This window comes from Mesocricetus auratus, unplaced genomic scaffold (genome assembly GCF_017639785.1).
Source record: "Mesocricetus auratus isolate SY011 unplaced genomic scaffold, BCM_Maur_2.0 Super-Scaffold_100022, whole genome shotgun sequence".
NCBI lineage: Eukaryota > Metazoa > Chordata > Mammalia > Rodentia > Cricetidae > Mesocricetus > Mesocricetus auratus.
In genome coordinates, this window is record NW_024429203.1 from 14,843,898 (window position 1) to 14,868,316 (window position 24,419).

General features: G+C 43.6%; 2 protein-coding genes across 4 annotated transcripts in view; one reads left to right on the forward strand and one right to left on the reverse strand.

Moving 5' to 3' along the window:
- Fam118b (family with sequence similarity 118 member B) overlaps positions 1-8,888 on the reverse strand; it is a 52,252-nt gene extending 43,364 nt beyond the window's left edge. The window contains exons 1-2 of one of the 3 annotated variants that reach the window (XM_040730257.1): positions 8,781-8,824; positions 1,657-1,786 (exon numbers count right to left, since the gene is read on the reverse strand). In XM_040730257.1, the coding sequence (XP_040586191.1) occupies positions 1,657-1,739 (83 nt within the window). In that variant the 5' untranslated portion in view covers positions 1,740-1,786; positions 8,781-8,824. Of the gene's footprint in view, positions 1-1,423; positions 1,444-1,656; positions 1,787-8,780 lie in introns of those variants that run through there. The other 2 variants (XM_021222863.2, XM_040730258.1) reach the window with 2 other exon arrangements.
- A 33-nt stretch (positions 8,889-8,921) lies between these two features.
- Positions 8,922-18,637, forward strand: Rpusd4 (RNA pseudouridine synthase D4). Its single transcript, XM_005085840.4, has 7 exons — positions 8,922-9,147; positions 9,523-9,688; positions 11,332-11,533; positions 13,524-13,617; positions 13,693-13,837; positions 15,919-16,016; positions 17,769-18,637. Exons 1-7 carry the CDS (start codon positions 8,959-8,961, stop codon positions 18,006-18,008), a joined length of 1,134 nt encoding a protein of 377 aa, XP_005085897.1. The 5' UTR covers positions 8,922-8,958; the 3' UTR covers positions 18,009-18,637.
- Positions 18,638-24,419: the final 5,782 nt, after the last annotated feature.

A 24,419-nucleotide genomic window follows, 5' to 3' on the forward strand; every position in this document is an offset into this window, starting at 1 on the left:
AGGGTCTGGAGAATGCCTTAGAACTGAAAGGTATCAATGGGCCCACTATAGCATGGCAAGAGAAAGCCCCACCCCAGTGTACACTACTGTGAAACTGCATGTCAGGGACAGAGAACATCCTCCTAGCTTCAAGGAGCAAGAAAAGGAAACACAAGCATGGGGAAAGGATGGGAAATGCCATCTCGAGAGCAATAACCAATTCCTGAAGACAGAACAGCAACATGTCAGCATTCTGAGGGAGAATTTCTTCAAACCTTCACTTCTATATGCAGCTGAACCATCGAATGAGCAGCAAAATTAAGCCATCCAAATACTTCCCAGGAAATTCCTGGATGTATGCTTCAATAAAACAAGGACACAAGCCAGCAAAGGACATGGTTCCACACAGGAAGGAGGTAAGAGAAAAGCAAGTCCAGGACAGCCGCTGGGGAGTTCTCCTAAACAACAGTGAAGGTAGGAGGAAAGGGCAGGGGGCCAACAGACAGGCATGATACAGCTGAGCTCACAATGTTGCCGGTAAGTATGTGAGAAGCAAGTTAGCACACTTGGAGGAAAGAATTAACAGCAGGCAGGTGAAAACCAAAGACTGAGGAGCACAGGTGGAAGAGACTGTACAGCTCTACAGGGAACACTATTGGGCAGAGAGGTGAAGTAGCAATATTTAACATTGGTCATTACTTTCTTACATTATTTAGGAACCTGACCTTTGTCTGGTATATCCATAAACAAAACGTTAGCTTGGGGAAGCAGCAGGGAAAGAAACTGCCTTCTGGATTGCCAAATCACAATCTCTAAAGCAGAGATCCAGAGTCATTGATGACCTGCTTGAAACAGTCTCAGTATGTAACTCAGGCTGGACATGAACTCAAGCAATCCTCCTGCCTCAACCTCCCAAGTGCTGGAATAGCAGGCATGAGCCATCATGCCCAGTGCTCCCCCGTAACTCTAACCAAGTTTCAGAAATGTTGGGATCAACATACTGGGATTGGTAATCTGAGTGGAACACTTTCTCTAAATCATATGCCACATAGTGAGATATATACTACATATATAAGAATGGTACCAGGGAAAAAAATTAAAAAAAGAATGTTACCAGGTAAAACAATGAAAGCATACACAATGATCCACTTCTTTAATTGTTCTTACTCAAGTTTCCTACTCAAATAGGAAAATGCTGCTGAAAATACATGGCTAATTTTCTTAGGGTCTTAATATCTGGTCCAACTAAGTGGTTTTAAAAATCCATAATTTGTTTCCAAAGTTGATAATCTAGAAACTATGCTTACCCTTCTGATGTATGTTCATTTCCCAATAAGATTACTTTGATCTTTACATAATACTTTAAAATATATAGTTCTTTACAATTTTCAAAACGTGCAAATACTGGGCTAGGGATGTAGTAGCGTATTGGGGGATTGCTTACCTAGCACATGCCAGGTCCTGGGTGAGACATGAGACACGATGATTAATCCTGAGTAGTAACTTAAATTCGTTTAACCAAGACCCAAGAAATAAGTGCACTTCTGAGTGTGTCTGTGAGGGGTTTCCAAAAACAATGAGATCATAAGTATTCTGACCTAATCAATGTGTCCATCCCTTGCTACATTCATACAACAGAATTAATGGGAGGTAGAGAAAAGAAAGAGCAAGACCTACTGAGGGGAAGCTGTCACCGGTGGCATGCCCTTGGGAACTCTGTCTTGCTCTGGCCCCCTTCCTTCCGACTTCCTGGCCAACATAACTGCTCCACCAAGCTCCCTCCACCACGATGGACTCACCTCTGGACCTATGAGACAAAAGAAGTCTTTCCTCCTTTAGGCTACTGTACTTAGGTATTTGGTCACAATGCCACAAAATGTCTAATACAATTTGAGACTAATAATTTGAGTACCTACTGCATACTAGACACTACACATACTTATCTTGCTTATCAAATAACCTTTTTAGGCAGGTATTGTTAATTCATTTTACAAATGAAGAATAAGGGTGTGGAGATTAAATGCTCATCAATGACAAAGTCCCTAACCCCCAATCTATTTTCTTTGTGTGTGTGTTTTCACAGAATGTATTTATGCCTACCACCTGAGAGCCTGGTGGTGTGCAGAGGTCAGAAGAAGGGGCTGGATACCTTTAAACTAGAGTTACGGATGATTATGGACCACTGGGTGGGAACTAGGAACCCAAGTCAACTTTGAGAGCAAGTTCTCTACATCACTGAGCATTCCCAATCTACTTTCAAATCTCCTCACTTTTCTAAATTTTAATCTATTTACTTCAAGTAAGCACAGGAATTTCAGTAACATATAGTTGTTTACACTACCCTCTTCTTCTCTGGGTGAGAAATTTAAGGCGGAAAACCTTAAGGAAAAACTTAAGATACAAAATTAGACTGAATTCTGAATTTCTTGACTCCTAGTTCATTTACAAACTATCTGACAAGTATTTATGTGCCTGGTCCTATACTATGTGCTGAGACTAGCTGGTATTCTTTATATACTGGCATTGTGCTAGGCTTTATAAAAGTGTTTTAATATGCATTAACTTAAACCTCAAGCAGCCCTAAAGCAGCAAACATTTATAGTTTAAACACACTAACCAAATTAGGCTGCAGATGTAGCTTAATGGGTAGGAACATGTTTAGCTTGTGTAAAGACCAAATGACATGAAATACTCATCTGGGCATGATGACTCAAACTTGTACTCCTACCACTGAGGAGGCTAAGGCACTGAGTTTGAGTGCAGATTGGACTATGCAGTGAGACCTTGTCTAAAACGACAAAAACAGCTGGGTATGGGCAATCCTAGCATTCAGGAAGCTAAAGCAAGGGAACCATCTCAAAGTTGAGGATAACCTGTTACATAGTGACTATGAGGCCCAGGCTAACCATAAGTCCCTGATCACAATATACAAATAAATTACCCAAAACAACCAAAAAAAGTGAAAGATTAAATTATATAAAATTGCACAGACTGAAATCAGTTTACCTGTCTCCAATCAGCTCTTGGTCACCATGCACTTTTAAGACTTACAGGCCACAAGTCTCTTCTGGATCAACATTCTGTGATCTAATGAAAAGTACATTGTTTCCCTAGTTAAAAGTGGATGACTTGGGCTAGAGAGATGGCTTAGTGGTTAAGAGAACTGGCTGCTCTTCCAAAGGACTTGAGTTCAATTCCCAGCACCCACATGGCAGCTCACAACCATCTGTAACTCCAGTTCCAGTGCACACAGACATATATGCAGGCAAAACACCAATTCACAAAAATAAAAAATTTCTTAAAAAGCATATGATTTAAGATGTTTGCTAAGATGCATAAAGCCCTGAATTTGATTCCCATCAGCAACAAAACAAATGTATGCAAGATATGCAGCTCCCTCTAGGATGTATCTTGGGTCTCTTCAACTGCTAAAAGGAGCAAGTTTTCTGTTTGACACATTAACAAATTCTTTTTTTTAAAAAATATGATAATGGTACTGTGATTGTGTTAAAAACAAGATCATACCTTTTACAAATAGACAACAAAGTTTCAGAAGATTTGAGCCAAGGCCATCTGGAGACAAGGGAACAATGGTCCTGTGTTCATTAATTGTCAAAGCTGGTTGATCCACAGATGGGAGTTTAGCACTTTCTCCCCGGCTCCCCCCCCCTTTTTTTTTTTGCTTGCTTTTTCAAGAGAGGGTCTCATGTAGCTTCACTGTGTAGCTCAAGATGACCTTTAACCTCTTACATCCTCCTGCCTCTGGTGTTCTGAGATGACAAAAATGGCAAGCCATATACCACACCTATTTTACTTCTATTTGCTCATTTAAATTTTCACAGTTGAAAAACAAGAAGAGTACATAAAAAACTGAGCATTGGTGGTGCACGCCTTTAATCCCAGCACTCGGGAGGCAGAGGCAGGCAGATATCTGTGAGTTCGAGGCCAGCCTGGTCTACAGAGCTAGTTCCAGGACAGCCTCCAAAACAATAGAGAAACCCTGTCTCGAAAAACCAAAAAAAGAAAAAAGAAAAAGGAAAAGAGAGTTATGGATGTTCCTCTGATCTAACTTTTGTACTTTTTATATTACTATTACTCTTATAATAGAAAATATAAAATAAAATTATTTAAAGAAACATCCATTCCTTGTATAGCATCTTTGGTTTTAGGTAACCTTTACTTTTTCTAAATAGGGAGACCAAGACTGCCCACAGTCTCACAAGGTCAAACATAACATCAAAAACACTTCATCTCGTTAGTGGTTACTGCTATGCATACAACCTTTAGAAAAGCCACTTTACTAAAACAAGCATGACCTGTAAATACAAACTAGTCAAGAGTAACTAATAGGGGCATCACAAACAAGAGGCCAAGTTGAGAAAAACTGAAATTGATGGCAGGACTCCTCTTCCTAGTCAGTTTTCAGTAAGGACCTTGAATGTGCAAAGTAGTCAGGAGTATCTCAGGATAGGATATTTTATCTCCTCAGTCTTTGGTGATACCAGGTTGGAGACTGTGGACAGACAGAACTAGGCAGTAGCCTCATATGGTACACCTCCAGCATTCTCTAGTGACACAGCTACTATTTCTACTCTTCATGAAACACCAAAGTCCAGGAAGCACTAGGGTAAGCTACACCTTCTGGATCATTGGTCAAAAGGTAGATAAAAGTATAAGGCAACACAACAAAGGCATTTCTTAGAAATGCCTATCTGAGGCTGGGTGTGGCAGCAGGTCCATAATCCTGGCATTCAGGAAATGACTGATTCAGGAAGACAAGAGTTCAAGACTAGTTGGGTGATACAGTAAGTACTAAGATAGCATGACCTTCATAGTGGTAAGTATCCTGTCTCAAAAATACAAAAAAAAAGTAAGATAATTTGGAAAAAATAATTACTTCCAAAACCTACATTATAAGGTTATAGGATTTTCTTCTTTAAAAACACAAATAAGGGGCTGGAGAGATGGCTCAGAGATTAAGAGCACTGGCTATTCTTCCAGAGGTCCTGAGTTCAATTCCCAGCAACCACAAGGTGGCTCACAACCATCTGGTGCCTTCTAGAACAAGGTATACCTAATAAATAAAACCTCTACAAAACAAAACAAACAAAAACCAGAGTCCCATTCTGCAGCCCTGCCTGGCATTCACTGTGTAGACTAACTAGGTTGGCCCCAAACTCACAGAAATACACAGTCTCCTGTGTGTCACCACACTTAGGCCTAGGAAAGCCTTTTCTTCTTTCTTTTTTTAAAATTATTTATTTAGGGTGGAGGGGGCATATGTATGACAGCAAGAGCATGGAGGTCAAAAGGCAACTTTGTGGAGTAGGTTTCCTCCTTCCACCTTTATGGGGTTCCAGGATTTTGAAGCAACCACCTCTACCTGCTGTGCCATTTTACCAACCCCCACTTAGGAAGCCTTAAGTATCATCCCAATGTCACTCAATCAGGTAAACTCCAAATACAAACATCAGCTCAAGAGTGAAATGGGGTGGGGTGCTCAGGAGGAACACAATCTAGATTCTTTGTCCGGGTGCTAAATACATTCAAGGTAAATCTGAAATAAGTTTCACTTGTTAAGAACAAAAGAGAGGCTATGGAGTACCATTTGAAAACTTTCATAGAACAGATACTTAAGAGTTGTATAAAAAAGATCAACTGCTAAATGATGAAAAACCAAAACCCAAATTATCTGTCAAGTTCATAGCAACTAAACTGGGCTCCCAAGTCCACATTCCAGGAAACCACCATTAAATTCTCTATAACTGCTTGTCTTAATCTCTCTAAAACTATAAAACAATGTCCAAGTACCTCCTGTTCTTCAGGCAAGCGGGATCCCTGGTTAATCTGCAACTGGCAAATCTTTGTTTCAGGAAGCACAATTTAGCATTCTGTGAACCAATCAATCTTCCATGTATGGAACTTATGATTCCTTATTAATTAGTTATTGGCTGTATTTATGAAATATTAAGGGAGCTTTTTTGCTTTTCTGTAGAATAGACAACATCTTTAAAAGGTTCTTTTAAAAGATCAAGTATTTTTAAAAATTATTATTAGTGTGTTTGTGCACACAAAATCCTGAAGTGAAAGGACAACCTGTGAGAAGTCAGTTCTACTCCTCTGTGGGACTCAGGTCATCAGGCTTGGTGGCAAGCTCCTTTACAATCCAACATCAAGTTCTTTATGTAGTTGTATAAGTAAGCCACGAATGAATAGATCTGTACTCTGTAAAAATGATGACCGAGAAACAGAATTTCCTTCTACTTCCTTCCGTGGACTGAGAAAACCTTTGGACAACAGGAGTCTCTAATCAGAAAGACAACATGAAGCTGGTGAGGAAGTAGTATAGAGGATGCCTGAAAATAGCCCTGACTGAATAAGGAAGAGGAAGAAGGCAATACACATTTGAAGAGGAGGAGGATGCATGTGCATAAACTGTTTGTAAACGTAACTCTGTTTTTACTTTGTTTTTGAGACAGGGTCTCTGTGTATCCTTGGCTGTAGTGGAACTTGCTAATGTAGACCAGGCTGGCCTCGAATTCAGAGATCCTCCTGCCTCTGCCTCCTGAGGGCTGGGACTAAAGGTGTGCACTACCACATCCAGCTGTGTCTCTATTTGAAATTGTGAAATGCCAATAGTTAAAGGAGAAGCGTTAAGGAAATCATAACTTTTGTAGGCACATGTAGAAATAAACAGCAAAACTGAATTATTAACAATCTTCCTAGAAATTTCAGCAAGAAAAACCCTAAAAGTCTCTTCTAACAAGTGATGCAACAGTTTAGTGACATCAGAACATGCAAATGGAGCCTTTCAGAAAGGATAATAATTCTTTGAGAGAGGATTTCTCAACTTTGATTGGTGTTCTACTTGTAAATTTATTGTTGAGGGGGGACAGAATCACTAGAAGAAGAAACAGTGGTTCCCAAACTGTTCCCAGGGAACTCCATATCTAGACCACTTATTAAAGAAGCACAGACAAGCGGGGGGTTGGGGGGGGTGGGGTGGGGGTGGGGTGTCGCACACCTTTAATCCCAGCACTCTGGAGGCAGAGGCAGGCGGATCTCTGTGAGTTCGAGTCCAGGCTGGACCGACAGCCTCCAAAACAATACAGAGAAACCCTGTCTCATTAAAAAAAAAAAAAAAAAAGAAACACAGACAAGTCTTCTTTCCCCCATTCTCTGCCTTCCTTCTTCATGTCCAAACTGGCAAGTAAAATGGTTCAAGATGCTAAGAAACAGGCTGGGTGTGGAGGTATAGTAGTCTTTAATCCTAGCACTAGGGAAGCTGAGGCAGACAAAGCTCTGTGAATTCAAAGTTGGCCTGGTCTACAATTTGAGACCCTTAAAATAAATCAATAGACAGACAGACAAAAAACCCAACCCAACTCAGAAACACTGCAGACCCATAAATATTTGTGTTCTTACTGTATTAGCAGGCTTGGGAAGTAGAAAAAAAAAAGTCCTCAAGGAATTCCAAACAATACAACTTGACAGCATAAATGGTAATTCACAACCCAAGGACAGTACTGAGCAAGGGGGGAAAGACCACAGAATGGGACATGTCCTCATAAATGATCACCTACTTTTTTTTTTTTTTTTTTTTTGGTTTTACGAGACAGGGTTTCTCTGTATTGTTTTGGAAGCTGTCGGTCCAGCCTGGTCTCGAACTCACAGAGATCCGCCTGTCTCTGCCTCCCGAGTGCTGGGATTAAAGGCATGCGCCACCACCGCCCGGCAATGATCACCTACTTTTGCAGTAGCCTAGTTGGTTTCCTGCCTACAAACCCTTTTCTTTTCTATCTGTTCTGCATTGCATTATCAGATTCCTAGCTACAATTCCACTTACAAGGAATTTCTCAACGACTTTCACAGACTCTCAACTCCCTATCGCATTAGGTTTAAACTCTTCTTCAACATTTAGTCTGGTCAACGGTTTCACACATCCTTTTTGGAGGGAGAAGGACCCAAGCCTAACCCAACTACTTATTCTCCAACTGAAATGCAATCCCTCTATCGTCAGAGAAGAGTCACTAGCTCTCATGACATCCTTTTAGCATCAGCTTCCCCAGCAAATGGCATGCGCATCCCAAGGTGTTTTCGGAATTGCCATTCCAAAAGCTGTTCCTATTCCCACCGGCCCTTTGGTGATAAGTTCGGACACTGGAGTCCTTGTAGGGAAGGGAGAGAGGGTTGGACAGTTTCAAGCTACAGAAGAAAAAAACTGAAGGAGGGAAAAGGGAAATGGTCTGTGCTCTGTACGTTCGTTCTGCCCTTTCTTTGGGAAGAGTGGAGAAGGGACAGGAGACCTCAAGAAACGAACTCCTGAGGAAGACCAGGAAAAAAATCCGTGGTGCTCTCGAGGTAGGTCATATCGGGTAGGGGTCCTGGATGAAGGAAAAGAAGCGTCATCCTAGCGAGAAGGGACTGGTTAAAAACAACGCGAAACAAAGGGGTTGGCAGCCGCAAAGTGAGAGGCTGGAATACGAGAGATCCGGGAATGTCCGGAGGGCGAACCGCAAGAAATCGAAAGGGGGACACGACACGTCCCTCCGAGGACCCGCCGGGGACGCGGTTGCTAAGAAGGACAAGACAGGTGCGGATGAAGGCAGAGGAGCCGGCGACTCTCCGGCTTCGTTTCTAAAGGGCGCGGGGGCGGGGAAGAGTTTTTCAGCGGGGTCGTGTGCCCCCAGCGAGACACGGTTCCCAGGGCAGTGCTCTCCAAGAACGGAGATGCGGGCCACGCGAAAACCGTTGAGGCACCGGCATTTCCCAGCCCCAGCCTGGCTTCCCCACACACTCACCGCGTCTGCTCCAAACGCCACCGCTCCAGCTGCAGCTACCGGCCGGCGCAGCCGCACTGAGCGCGCACCGCCCACGTGACCCGCAGGCTGTCCGCCCACGTCACCAGCAGAGCCCGCCCCGCCCCTCCCTGGGGTGGCTCTCCTGCGAGTGGTGCTGTCTGACCCCGCCCTCGGCAAGATGGCGGCGCCCAGGTTGGGTACGCCTGGTCTCCGGGTTCTAGGGAGCAAGTGGCACCCCGGGAGATTCTTCACTCCTGGATCCGAGCCCTTTTGTTCCAGCGCTGCCACCTCTAAGTCTCTGAATGCTCAGAGATTGGCGGAGAAGCTCCGAGCCCAGAAAAAAGAGCAAAAGACGAAGAAAATACCGGTGAGCCCGGAAAGACCACAACGCTCAAGAGGCAATGCTCTCTCGGCTTTCCCTTGTGTGGGCACTGGGCAGTTTCTGTAATAGCAAGTAAGCCAGTGTTGAGGATATACAGTGTGATAGTTGGAATACCTCTGAGAGAAAAGGACAGTACTGGCACAGTGTCTTTGTGGGCACTTTTGCTACTGCCAGGCTCAGACCCAAACACCGCGTGGGTGTGTAGGTGCGATAAATACCTGTGTGTGGTCCCTAAGGAAGGCATGAGTCTAATTCTACAACACAGCCATTCCTCGCACGAATTTTCACCTGCATCTCACTTAAGGACACCCCCAACGCTTCACTTCCTCATTAAGCTTTCGCCACCCTTTTTCCTCTTAGGTCCCTACAAACCCTGTTCAGCGGAGGGTGCAGGAACTAGTGCGATTCACCCAGCAGCTACAGAGAGTTCACCCCAATGTGCTTGCTAAGGAACTGAGCCGAGGGATTCTCCACCAGGACAAGGACCTTGTGGTCATTAATAAACCGTACGGTCTCCCTGTCCACGGTAAGAACCACGAGGGGAAGGGAAAGAAACGTGCTGCTGCTTCCTTCTACAACTAGGGGCACATCTGAAGCCTTATATGTGAGGCGCTCTTGAATTCAAGTTAACCCTTTGTGTGGTATACCGCTACGATTGTATGTATATGATTACTGGTAAGACAAACCAGTGTCTAGTTCCCACTTCCAAATATCTTGACAGTGGGCTATAAACAGCCTCCCACAGGAATTATTGCAGAGAAATACAAAAGCTGAATTCTGACTGTGGGCTGTGTGCAACCTCCCACACAGATTGTTGCAGAGAAATACAAAAAGCTGTGTGCTGACTGTCTAATGGTTATTTTCCATGAAAACGGGGGAAAGGGCTGGGTGTCTGTATGCAACTGTCATCCAAGGTTTAGGAGGGGCAGAGACAGGAGGATCAGGTATTCAGGCCAGTCTCAGCAACCTCAAAACCTCATTTCAAAATAAAAGAGGTAGAGGAAAAAATAAAAAAAAAAAACTGGGAAAGAGGAAATGAAGAGGGGTGGGGGAGGGACACCCCAAAGTGTCTGGAAATTAATGGATGGCCTGATTCTGCTGAATGTAGTAAAAGGAGGCAACTGAAGTGAATCAGAATTGGGGAAAAAAGAAAAGAAAAAGGACTTGCAAGGAGAAATAAATATTTTAGCTGAAGTATTTTAGATGGAGCAAATAGCTCCTTTGGTGGCAGTACAGAGAAATAAAGCAGGCATTGTCAAATGTGTTCTGTGATTTCTTTTTTTCCCTCTTGATTTCCTAACAGGTTCTTCTCTTACTATTTTTGGTTACTGGGGTTAATCTTTTTTATTTTTTTTAGATATTTATATATGTTTTTACGTAACAAAGAGTTGGAGAGAGTGATCTATCTCAGACCAAATGGAGAGTAAAATCTAGAGATGTCTGATCTCAGAGCCCCTCAGCTTAATCTATCTTCTTTTTTTTTTTAAGATTTTATTTATTTATTTATTTTACGTATGAGTGCTCTATCTTCATGTATGCCTTTATGCCAGAAGAGGGCATTAGATCTCACTATAGATGGTTGTGAGCCACTATGTAGTTGCTGGGAATTGAACTCAGGACCTCTGGAAGAACAGCCAGTGCTCTTAACCTCTGAGCCATCTCTCCAGCCCTTAATCTATCTCCTTTAATGTCTCAGAGCTTCTCAGTCTCACAAAATCGAAAGAGAAAGCCACAGTATTTCCCAGACACTAGTTACTAGTGAGTTCTGGGGATGTTTGATAAACTATGAGTTCTGATTTAGTAGTCTGCACTGGGGCCTGCGGTTCATTTCATAGCTAGTGAGATCTCTGGGCCTATTAATATTAGTAATCCCTGCCATATGTTCGTAGCACAACTACAGGAAATAGGGACAGTTTAGGCAATAAGGATTATTCTCTCAAGAGTTCCTCAGTGGCTGGGCAGTGGTGGTGGCGGCGGCAGCGGAGCACACCTTTAATCCCAGCACTGAGGAGGCAGAGGCATTGGATCTCTGTGAGTTTGAGCCCAGCCTGGTCTACAGAGCAAGTTCCAGGACAGCCTCCAAAACAATACAGAGAAACCGTGTCTCGAAGAACCAATCAAAACAGAGTTCTTCAGTGAAAACTCTCCCTCTGGCTCTTTGCTTCATAGGTGGCCCCGGAGTCCAGCTCTGCATCAGTGATGTACTGCCCACCCTGGCAAAGATGCTCCGTGGCCACAAGGCAGAGCCTTTGCATCTGTGCCACCGTCTGGACAAAGAAACCACGGGTGTCATGGTGTTGGCTTGGGAGAAGGATATGGCACACCAAGTCCAGGAGTTGTTTAGAACCCGCCAGGTGGAAAAGAAATACTGGTATGCGGCCTCCTAGTGGCGGTAGAGGGGGGAATAAATGAAGGCCTATCTTCTCTCTGTCCATTATACAGGAACTGTTGTGCTAGGACTCACCAGTTTATAAAGAGTCTGTGAAATGGCTTAAATCCGTAGAATAATGAGTGATAAAGTTGTGGTTCCTGTGTGTCTGTGTACACTCGTGTGTACATGTAGAAGTCAGAACACGGTGACAGACTTCTTTATCATACCTTATTGACATAGGGTGTCTCACTGAACCTGGAACTCACTGATTGGTTAGACTAGCCGAAAAGCTAGCCCCCAGACTCTGCCTGTTTCTGCCCCCCCTGAGCACTGGGGTTACAGGTGGGCACTGCTATCCTTGGGGTTAGCATGGCTGCCAGGATTCCAAGCTCATCGTTATACACGTGCAGCCAGTGTAGCCATCTCCTTGATCCCGTGTGTTTGTTTGCTTGGTTTTGTTTGATATGTTTTGAGACAAAGTCTTACTTTGTAATGTCGTGTTATATAGACCAAGATGACCTTGAACTCATGCTATACCTGCTTCTGTTTTCCACACGCTGGGTAGAAAGGCCTGCACCACTATGCCCAGTGTTGCTGTTTTTTTAAATATTTGTGTTCCTGTTTGTTTGTACACTTTTGGCCATATGCTTGCCAGCACACATGTGCAGAGGTTAGAGCACAACTTGGAATCAGTTCGCTCCTTCCATTATGTGGGTGCCAGGGTCAAACTGAGATTGTCAGTTAGCAGCAAGCATCTTTATCTGCTGATTTGTTTCTTGAGACAGGGTCTTATGTAGCCCAGGCTAACCTTGAACTCATGATCCTCCTGCTTTTCTGAGTGTTGGGATCACAGGTATACATAATCACACCCTGTTCCATAGTAGTGTTTTTAGAGTATATTCCTTGTAACCCTGTCTCATAAAACCAAAAAGAAAAAAAAAACAAAGGAAACAAAAAACAAAGAGAAAATTGATGTGGAACCTAGAGAAATGACTCAGGGCTTAAGATCATTTGCTGCTCTTTGAGATGACCTGAATTTGGACCCCAGTACCCACAACTGGTAGTTCACAACCACTTGTAACCTGAGCTTCAGGAGATCCATCACCTGCCTCCCTGGGCATCTGCATTCGTATGACAGATACAGACATAGAGAAATAAAAATATATTTTGTTTTTGAGAATCTCTATGTGTATGATCCACCCACAGTGGTTCTCATTCATGTCTAGTGGCTATGGGTTTGGCATCTGTGTCATTTAAAGTTTTCAAAAGCTAGTGATAGAGCTAGGGCATCTAGTATGCACGAAGCCCTGAGTTTGGTCCTTGTACTATAAAATATAGCAAGGTCCATAAATAATTAGAATATATAATCAAATTTAAGAGCTACTAGAATAGTTGGAGATGGTCTCATATGAGTTTCATGTTGTAGTGCCTAGCCTGAAAGCTAGATACTTCTAAGCTAAAGTCTTCTTAACCACTGAGCCATCTCTCCAGCCCCATACGCTAAAGTCTTCTAAGCTAAAGTTGAGTATATTGATTGTAGAATACTTTGGGAAAAAAATTAGATGATCTTTCATATATGTGTGCTATTTAAAAACAGATAATAGGGTTTTGTATCTCATTCCTCTTTTGATTATATAGTAGCATTGGGGAGGTTGCACGGGCAGGTGGATAGGTGGGGAGATTGGCAGGATCAGGATGTATGATGTGAAAAACCACAAAGAATCAATAAAAATTAATAAAATAAATAAGTAGTGAGTTCCAATCACATACTAAGTGAACAAACATGTGACTGAGTGGCAGAATGAATATACTAAAAACTCACAGGACTGTCCCTACCTATTTGTTAGTCAAAGAAGTCATGAAATCACAGACATACTTCATAGACACATAGATAAGAAGCTATAGAAATGGTAGTAAAGATGGCCTATTGTGAGGTCTGAAGCCCCCAACTCCCAGCAGCTCCTGTGATTTTTGTGTGTGTCACCCCCAGGGCCATCACCGTGCGTGTCCCGGTGCCCTCGGCAGGAGTGGTTGACATCCCCATCGTGGAGAAGGAGGTACAAGGCCAGCAGCAACACCACAAGGTAGGTGAGCTGCCTCTCTGGGGCATGGGTCTCTGTCTTTTCCTGGGAATCATATCTTGATTTCTCTGACTTCAGATGACGCTGTCCCCAAGTTACCGTGAGGACCACGGGAAAATGGTAAAGGTGCGGGCCAACAGGAGTGCCCATGTTGCTGTAACTCAGTACCAGGTGCTCAGCAGCACTCCGTCCTCCGCCCTCGTGGAGCTGCAGCCTGTTACTGGTAAGGACGCCAGGGCCTTGTGCTGGATTCGCCCCTTATTCTGAGCCACTGTTGGTGTCACAGGCTGTGGACAGCACAGGTGATCTGTGTGACCCTTAGCTTTGGGGGCCGATCCAAAACTAGGGTCTCCGTGGGAGAAAAAGAATAGATGAAATAATACGCCTTGTGTCCTACACTGCCTGGAACTTGTGATCCTCCTGCCTCAGTCTCCCAAGTGCTGGAATTATAGGCACATGCCACTGTGCCCAGCTTCAGGAGAACACAGCTTAAATAGCTCTATTTTAAAACATACACAGCATTTCTTTAAAAAAAATTACCTTTGATTTAGCAATTCTATTCTTTACTTAAAAAAAAATACTAAGGGCAGACATTTGGATCCCTCTGTTCATAGCAGTAACCCAGGATGGATGAATGGAGAAATAACATGGGATGGGTATTTGTATACAGAAGAATATTTTTGTTTGTTTGTTTGTTTGAGACAGGGTTTCTCTGTATTGCTTTGCATACTGTCCTGGAACTTGATCTGGAGACCAGGGTGGCCTTGAACTCACAGAGATCCATCTGCCTCTGCCTCCCAAGTGTTAGGATTAAAGGCGTGTGCCACAAGAATATTATTTTTAGCTATGTGTCACATGGATGAACCTTGGAAACATTATGCTAAATAAAGTAACCTAGATATAAAGGATACATTCTGTATGAATTATCTCACATGATGTACTTAGAGTAGTTGGATTCATAGAGAGAATAGAACAATGCTTGCCAAAAACTAGTGGCTAGGGAAGCCAGAGGGGAGGAATGGGCAGCCAGTGTTTCAGCTGGTGAGTTTTAGTTTGAGAGGATAGGAAATTTCTAAAGATGGACAACGTTGATGGTTACAAAACAATGTAATGTAACTAGTGCTGCTTAACTATATACTTAAAGTGACTCAAGTGGTATACATACATACATACATATATACATACATACATACATGCATACATGGGGCTGAGGATTTAGCTCAGTAGTTGAGTACTTGCTTGGCATACACAAGTATGTTCAATCCCCAGTACTACAAGAAAGAAATGTACAAAATAAATAGCGTACCACTGCCCCGTCCGCTGCGTAGCCTGTGTCCGAGAATGTGGCAAGGGTGTCAGGGATTGATGACACAGACCCGAAGGCTCCTCAAGAAAGCTCTCCTTTATTCCTACTCTGGCTGGTTATTATATACCCTGACACCAGAGGTGGCGATGGGTGGGTCTGAGGATGCGGTTAGTCTTTGGAAAAGGTTGAGGACCTTTTCAGGAACGTATTGCCCCAGGCATTGTATTGTTTTTAGTAAACATGTTTTTAGTAAACATTGTCTTACAAATGTCTACTCCCAGGCAGAAGGGGAAGTGGGTCTCTGAACAAGGTCTGGTGTTCCCACAATTCCCCCTTTTTTATTTTCTAATGAGGCACTCCTGGCTTAGGTCAAGTAGGGTCACCCTCCCTTGCCCGTCTTCGGGGGACCTTGAACCCCTGTCTTAGGTGGGAAGAGTCTTCCCCACAGGTTGCCCGTCAATGGAAGAACCTCATCCTTAAATCATCTGTAACCAAACTTCATGGCTATCGGGGTTGCCATGGGCTAAGCTAAGCAATACTTGGTTATGGATCTCTTGCCTCTGGAACAAGGCACGTTTGAGCTTGGCATAAAGCCAGAAGGCCTGGAGATTTAATTCAATCCACCCCCCAACTGAGGGCAATTTAGCTCATTAGTTGAGTACTTGCTTGGCATACACAAGTGTGTTCAATCCCCAGTACTACAAAAAAGAAAAAAAAGAAAGAAATGTACAAAATAAATAGTTTACCACTATATAGTAAAATTATAAAAAGTTAGGGTAATTGTAGACATAAAGGCCATAATAATGGCTGTCCAGAGTATGTATGTTTATTTCCTAAGCTGGCTGGTACTGCTTAGCTTATAGTTTTCTCCATTATTCTTTACTGCATTTGGTGCTGCCAGTTTACTGTGCTTTGATTTAATATGATTTGAAGAAGATTTCAGCAGTAGCATCATTTCTATTGCTCCTCATAAGTGTTTCTTTCCTTTTTCTCCTAAGGAATAAAACATCAGCTTCGAGTTCACCTGTCTTTTGGGTTGGATTGCCCAATCCTTGGTGATCACAAGTACTCAGACTGGAATAGGTTGGCCCCTCAGGTAATACTGGTTGTGTTAGTTTTCTGTTACTGTGATAAAACATCATGACCAAGGCAACTCATATGAAAGAGTTTATATTGGCTACGGAGTCAGAGCCCATCACAGGGGGAAGCATGGCAGCTGGCAGCCAGCATGGCGGCAGGAACTGGGTGCTGACAGCTCACACCTCCAATGCAAGCATGAATCAGAAAGAGAGCAAACTGGGAGTAAGGCAAACCTTAAGCTCCCAAAGCCTGCCATCGGTGACATGCTTCCTCTAACACCACCTAAACTTCCCCAAACAGCACTCCAACTATGGACCAAGTGTTCAAATACCCAACACTGTGGGGGACACTTTCAAACCATCATTGGTTTAACTGTCTGCTATTTAACAGATAAGAGAGACAACCCTCCCCCCAGAGGGGTTTTTGTGGTTTTGGTTTAGAGGTGATATTTATTAAGATAATAATCAAATAAATGGCCTTGCCCTTGGTATGTTAGTGCTGAATCCCCTTGGTCTTTTTGAGACAGGGTCTCACTATGTAGGCTGGTTGGCCTGGAAACCCCTTTGTAGGTTAGGCTGGCCTTGAACTCACAGAGATCCACCTGCTTCTACTTCCCAGGGATTAAAAGTGTAGGCCACCATGCCCAGCAAGGACTTTTTTCTTTGTTTTGAAGCAGCATTAGAGTTTATTAATAAATAGTTTTACTAAAGATGCAAACATGGGCCTCAAGAGACAGGGAGAGATAAACATGTTTAGGAAGAAGACATACCCTTGAGTACGTGAGGCTTGTCAAGGAAGAAATGTGACATTTAAGTGTCTTAATAATAACAATATAAGGCCAGGCGTTGGTGGCGCATGCCTTTAATCCCAGCACTCGGGAGGCAGAAGCAGGTGGATCTCTGTGAGTTCAAGGCCAGCCTGGTCTACAGAGCTAGTTCCAGGACAGCCTCCAAAACAATACAGAGAAACCCTGTCTCGAAAAACCAAAATAAATAAATAATAATAATAACAATATAAAAAATAGCAATATATGTGATTTTGGGTGCTGCTAAAACAGCACCAAAACATCTTTTTAGTTATTTTTTTAAGATTTTTTTAATTATATATAGTGTTCTGCCTCTATGTATCCCTGCAGACCAGAAGAGGGCACCAGATGTCATTAAAGATGGTTGTGAGCTACCATGTGGGTGCTGGGAATTGAACTCAGGACCTCTGGAAGAGCAGTCAGTGCTGTTAACCTCTGAGCCATCTCTCCAGCCCCATTGTTCAAAAATGTTTAGAAGATTAAGAAAAAAGTGTTTTGGTAAACTTACTTTTTATTCTTTTGTTAAAACTCTGAAATGAGTCATGACAAAGTATTGTTTCTAGACATGGGAACATACTTCGAGCCTTTAGAGGTATCAGAGTCATTGCTGTCATGGAGCCACACGATATGCTGTCAAAACCTTAGTGGTTCATTTGTTTCCTTTCCCATATTGTTGGGAGGCTGTGATAAGGTAAAAGCTGCCTTTCATGCTATCTAAAAAACCATGGGGAGTCTTTTTTATTAGTTGATAATAGCACCCATTCTCTGGAAGGCCAGAAAACAGAGTTTCTCTGGTATGGTTGTATTTTTCTTACCTAGTTTCTAAGCCCTTCCCAAGTACGCCCCTGTAGCAGGCTAGATGTTACTGGGTATTGCAGAGATTAGCGCAGGCGCCTTTGCTAGTTAAATAAAGACAGGCAGTAGCCGGCTATGCCCTTAAGGATTTGTTTTTGCTTTATGTAGAAACTTTCTGCTGGTACACTAAAGAAGCTGGGACTACACCAGACAAAGACTCGCTACATCCCCCTTCACCTTCATGCCTGTCAGCTCATCCTGCCTGCTCTGGGCTCCAGAACACAGGAACTCCTCCTGGCCTGCAAGCTTCCTCACTTCTTTGCAAATTCTCTTCGTCGTCTGGGTTTAGAGATGCCGAACCAGGATCAAGGCAGAGGCAGTGAGGCCAGGCATGTAGAAGCACAGTGAAGGTGCTGGGCAGGTTGGCCCAGGCCTCTGCTGTATGCCATGAGTCTGCTACCTTCTCACTTGGAACAGACTACAAAGAGCCAGGTGGGGTAAGTTGAAGAAACTTGACCACTTCAGGACTGTCAATGGAGAATGAAGTCGTATTTACTGTCAGTCTGGCAATAATTTGGAAAAGTGATGTCTTTGCCAAGATGGAAGAGGGCCTAGGACCAGACAAATTGGACCAGTAAAGGAGAATCAAAGATGGAATCTGGCCAGGAACTGTCTTCATCCAACCGCAAGAAAAGCTTCTGAGCAATCAGGAGTGCTCCCGTGGGAAGAATGTCTTAGATAAACAAGGTTTCATGGGACTCTTGTCAACTAGAACATGGGTGCCATACTTCCTTAGCAGCGGATCTGTGAAAGAGTTGGTTAGGTGAGGTAAATATGGGCAGATGACCTAAGCGAGAGAAGCTGGTAGAAGGAGTGGCTGGGACAACAGACTAAGCACACAAATTAATGGTTTTTAGCTCCTGCTGATCGTTGCCCTGTGGGCAAATTTTCTGTTTTCTTTTAGAGAACCAGGAAATCCAGATATTTCTATGAAATCTCCCAACCTGTGTCCAACTAAATAAAAACATTCTAAAATATTTTATTATTCTTTGAGATTACAAATATATCATTTCCCCTTCCCTCTTATGCTTCCAGACCCTTCCATATACCTGCCCACCCCCCACTCTGTTTCACATTCATGGCCTGTTTTTCTATGTTAGTGTGTGTGTGTGTGTGTGTGTGTGTGTGTGTGTGTGTGTGTGTGTGTGTGTGTGTATGTTTTCAGGGCTGACCATTTGATACTGGATAACCAATTGGTGTGTTCTTCCCACTGTTTCTCCTAGTCTCAGCATTCCTCAGTTGATTTTAGTTCCTTATACATGTCCACTGGTGTTATCCTTGTTGAGGTCATACTTAGGCAACCATTGTGGTAAGACCTCATGGATGAAGTTTCTGACACTTCTAAGAGACATGATCTCATAGCAAACTCTCTGGCCCTCTCGCCTTCACGGTCTTTCCTCCCCCTGCTCCACAGTGATCCCTGAACCTTAGAAGTAGGAGTTGTGCAGTAGACATGTGAGTTGGGACTGTCTCCACAACTCTATGTTAAGAGAAGCTTTTTCTTTGCTAGCCGCTTTGGTTTATCTCCCGCCAGTTGCCTGGGCTCTGCCGCTTTGTAGTCCCCAAATAAACACACAAGACGCTGTATTACTTATGAAGCTGTTGGCCTTGCTTGTTTCTTACTGGCTAGCTCTGACTTAAGTAATTACCCCATAATTGTTAATCTAAGTATGTTTCTTACCGGAGAATAGTTCCGGGCTTCCTAGCCCAATGGCGTTACATCTCGACTCTCTGTGTTTCTCCTTCCCAGAGTTCTCCTGGACTCCTAGTCCCTCCTATCTTGGTTCCCTGTAGGCTCAACAGTACTTTATTGACATAAGACTTCCCCAACAACTCTACTTTTGATTGGTTGTGGCTTTCTATAGTGATTTTCACCTGTTAAAAAAAGATGCTTCCTTGATGAGGGGTAAGAACACTTCTCTGTGGGTAGAAAGACAAATATTTAGAATGTAGTTAGGGATTATGCTGGTTTAGTAAAGTGACTAAACTAAACTAAAATTGAAGACAGTCAGTGAGGCTGGGGAACGGCATAAGTAAAAGTGCTTGCTGTGCAAACATGCTGCCCAGAGTTTGATCCACAGCGCCCACGTAAATGCCAGGCACAGTAACATACCTAATGCTAAGGAAGCAGAGATGGATCCCTGGGGCTTGCTGGCCAGACAGTTGAGTCAAATTGTCAAGTTCCAGATTCAGTGAGAGACCCTATTTCAAAATGTAGATTATGATAATGTCATCCTTTGGCCTTCACAGGAACATGCACCTGGATGTACATATGCATGCATAGACACACAGATGTACATGCTCGCTTACACACACACACACACACACACACACACACACACACACACTCAGGCAGCTAAGCATTACAGGTTGAATTTAGATTAATAGTTTGAATCTGTTTAAATGAGTGATTTGGAGGTTTAGGTAGAGACATCTTGAAAGTTGTGATTGACATTGCTACTGCATACAATGCTTGGCTTTCTAGACCAGGGATGGCTCTGATTAGTTCATGACTGCTTATTAACAGTGCTGCCGTGTAATAAGTCCTCACTTTGGAAACAGTCTCTTGTCCTTGTTTCTCAAGAAGGAGATGGCCATGCCGAGTACCCTAGAGATGGAAATTTCATTGCCTCCCTGTCAGCCAGCATATCCAGCTCTTATCTCAGTCTTTAAATAATCTTCACACCAATGTTTCTCAACCTGTGTGCCTCAACCCCCTATTGGGGGACAATCCTTTGACAGGTCACCTAAGATCATCAGAAAACAAATATTTACATTATGATTCATAACAGCAGCAAAATTACAGTTATGAAGTACCAACGAAAATAATTTTGTGGTTGGTGGAGCACCACAACATGAGGAACTGTTTTAAAGGACCACTGTTTTGCACAGATGCAACTCATAGTTTGGGTCGAGTGGAAGAAAGTTGGGGTGACAGCACAATTGGGAAAGGCTCCAGGACCAGCTTTTATATGCTCTCCAGGGGGAGGAGCCCCACCTTAGCTGTGGCTTTTATGTGCTCTCCAGGGGGAGGAGCCCCACCTTAGCTGTGGCTTTTATATGCTCTCCAGGGGGAGGAGCCCCACCTTAGCTGTGGCTTTTATATGCTCTCCAGGGGGAGGAGCCCCACCTTAGCTGTGGTTTCATCTTCCATGGTTTTTGTTACCTATGTGCAACCATAAGCAGATTAAGTGGGAATTTTTAGAAGTAAACAATTGATGAGTTTTATGTTATTCATCATTCAGGATGGTGTGATGGACTCTCACCATCTGCTTATGCTACCCGGATGGCGAACGTTCCCTGTGCCAGCAAATGGTGTTTATATACTACCACTCCCCAGTAGTCACTTTAACCACTTGGTAGCTGTGTTATCAGAGTTTATCAGATCAGTCAGCTGACTGTCACAGTGTTTAACATTTTTGAAAGACCTCATTCACTTGTTGTATTACAGTATATTGCTGTGATTGTTTATTGTGCCTAGTTTACAGATTAAACTCAGTTATAGGTAGGCAGAGTAAGACAATGTTTTTATAGGATTTGGTAGTATCTATGGTTTCTTTCTCTTTAACATAAAAAGTTCTGAAGCCAGGCATGGTGGCACACACCTTTAATCTCTCAGGAGATAGAGGCTGGCAAATCTCTGTGTGTTTGAATCTAGAAAGCCTGATCTACAGAGTGAGTTCCAGGACACCCAAGGTGACACAGACAGACCCTGTCTCGAAAAACAAATTGTGTGTGTGAGTATGCATGCACATGTGTGTGCCAGGCACTTGTGTATAGGTCAGGGGACAACAGAGTGCTGGGTGTTGGTGGCGCACGACCTTAATCCCAGCACTCAGGAGGCAGAGGCAGGTGGATCTCTGTGAGTTTGAGGCCAGCCTGGTCTACAGAGCGAGTTCGAGAGTTCCAGGACAACCTCCAAAGCAATACAGAGAAACCCTGCCTCGAAAAACGAACAAACTAACAAAAAAAAGAGGGAGTCAGGGCAGGTGAGAAAAAAATGACCCAATGTGTCCTCATTTATCCTGTTGGTGTCTCCTCAATGGGGACCTCACCCTTTAACTTGTTAAGCTGAATAATTAGTAGGCTGAAAGTACCTGGGACTGTTTACAGTTCTCAGGAACTTTCTCAAGAAGCCGGGAAAACGTGATTAGCTTCAAACAAGGGAGGACCAGGAAGATTGTCCCCTAGGCTAGCACAACCTCAGAGCTGAACTGAGAACTAGCTACAGTGTCTATCCTGCTCAGTATCACCACGAAATGCCACACTGCTGAACTCCAAGATGCTCCCCACAGAGGGCTGTCTTGTTCTCTGTTGCCTGAGTCACAGGGGTGCCTTAACAACCAGAGACCCTGAACAACCTAGTGGCAGTGTGGCTTTTGAGTGGAAGGTCAACAAAGACCATGTGATTTTTAAAAAATTTTTATTTATTTTTATCTTATATGCATTGTTGCTATTGCCTGTATGTATGTATGTGAGGGTGTCAGATTTTGGAGTTAGACAGTTGTGAGCTGCCATGTGGGTGCTGGGAATTGAACCCGGGTCCTCTGAAAGAGCAACCAATGTTCTTAACCACTGAGCCATCTCTCTAACCATGTGATTTTTATCTACTGTGTCATTTAGTCAGCTGTAAAAAGCATGGCTCTCTCTCTCTCTCTCTCTCTCTCTCTCTCTCTCTTTCTCTCTCTCACTCTCTCCCCCTCTCCTTCTCTCTCCCTCTCTCTCTCTCTCTCCCTCTCCCTCTCCCTCTCTACAGGGTTTCTCTACAGGTGTAATAGTCCCGGCTGTCCTGGAATTCAATTCTGTAGACCAAGCTGGCCTTGAACCCACTGAGCTGCCTCTGTCTCTGCCTCTTCTGCCTCTGCCTATGCCGTGCTGAATTCAAAGGCATGTGCCACCATCATCCAGCAAAAGCATGGATTTTAAAAGCAGTTATTTTTAAGATGTGTCTTATAATATTTAAGACATAATATTAAGATATGTCTGTAAGCATTTTGACAGATCAGATGTGATGCACAGGGATAGATTATGGCACTTGGGAGCCAAAGAATACTGAGTGTTACAGCTTGGATAGAAAGGCATTCTGATACTCAGGAGTCACAGAATACTGAGTGTTACAGCTCGAATGGAAAGATTCTGCCACTTGGGAGCCAAGGAATACCACAAGATCAGTAAGCATAGCAGCTTACGGCCCTGCTTCAGGGAAAAGCTTCCCCAATGTATGGGCTCTGCTCTGGCAGGAGAGGGTTTTCCAGCTGGGGATGTTTTCCCAGTGTAGCAGTTTTGCTCCAGCAGAAGGTTTCTCGGGTGAAGTTGCTACAGTTCAACTCTGCTCCTGGGAGAGTGGAGAGAGGAGTTTTTGAGAGCCGTTCTGCCAGGGGAAGGTTTCCCCAGCAAAAGTGTTACAGCCCTGCTGGCTCTGCTCTGCCACAAACGAAGGTCTTCACAGTTTATTGGGAGGGAAGAATCCAGATGAGTGGCTGTCCTCTGCCACAGCCACAAGCTGAACAGACACAGGGTTTATATAGGGCTTCTTAGGGGGTGGAGTTTTCCAAGGTGGGGATTGGTCAAATTTCAATCTCCTGCTCAGGAACTGGCTAGTTTTCTGCACAGGGTTAGGGTCAGATTTGGCTCTGGTTTCAGGGCCAAAGTGCGTTTCTTTCACCGGTCCTTTTTAGTCTTTTGCTTTAGTTTTAGGGCCAGGGTGCATTTCTTTCACTGACTCTGATTCCAGGGACAAAGTGTGTTTCTTCAGCACTGGTTTCAGGGTCAGAGTACATTTCTTTGGTTCTGGTTGCAAAGCCAAAGTGTGTTTCTTTGGCTGGACCCTTTTCCCTACAATGGATTTGGAACCTGGTGGAGTAGTTTGAAGCAACCACTGGGTGCCAAATGCTGCAAGTTGACAAAGTGAAATACTAGGAGTCCGCAGACATTCTCTGCAAATGACCAGGTAGCAAATGCTTTAGACTTGGCAGGTCATACAAATCCTTGTCAAGGAAACCAACACCAGACAAAATGTAATTAAATGGGTGAGGCTGTGCTCTAATAAAATTTTATTAGTGAACTCTGGAATATGAAAGGTATATGATTTTCATGTTTCCATAAGTTTACTAGCTCAACCTGCCTTCCCAAAATGCCACAGGTGGGTGGATTCAATAGTCCACATCTAATGCTCACAGCTCTAGAGGCTACAAGTCCAAGATCCAGGTATGGAGAGGTCTGGTTTCCCTTTGGCCTTCTCTCCTTGCCTTACAGACGGCTGTTTGTCCATGTATGTCCCTGATATGGTTTTCTTTTTCTTTTTAGAGGTTTATTTATTAATTATATATACAGTATTCTGCCTGCATGTATGCCTGCAGGCTAGAAGAGGGGAACAGATCTCATTACAGAAGGTTGTGAGCCACCATGTGGTTGCTGGGAATTGAACTCAGGACCTCTGGAAGAGCATCCAGCGCTCTTAACCTCTGAGCCATCTCTCCAGCCCCCGTATCTCTTTCTTTTCTTTTTTTCTGGTTTTTCGAGACAGGGTTTCTCTGTATTGTTTTGGAGCCTGTCCTGGAACTCACTCGGTAGACCAGGCTGGTCTCGAACTCACAATGATCCGCCTCTCTCTGCCTCCCAAGTGCTGGGATTAAAGGTGTGCGCCACCAACGCCCAGCCCCGTATGTCTTTCTATACAAACTCCAATCACATTAATCAAAGTGCCGCCCTTATGATGGCATCTTTGACCATAATTATCCCTTTAAAGAGTCTTTCTAC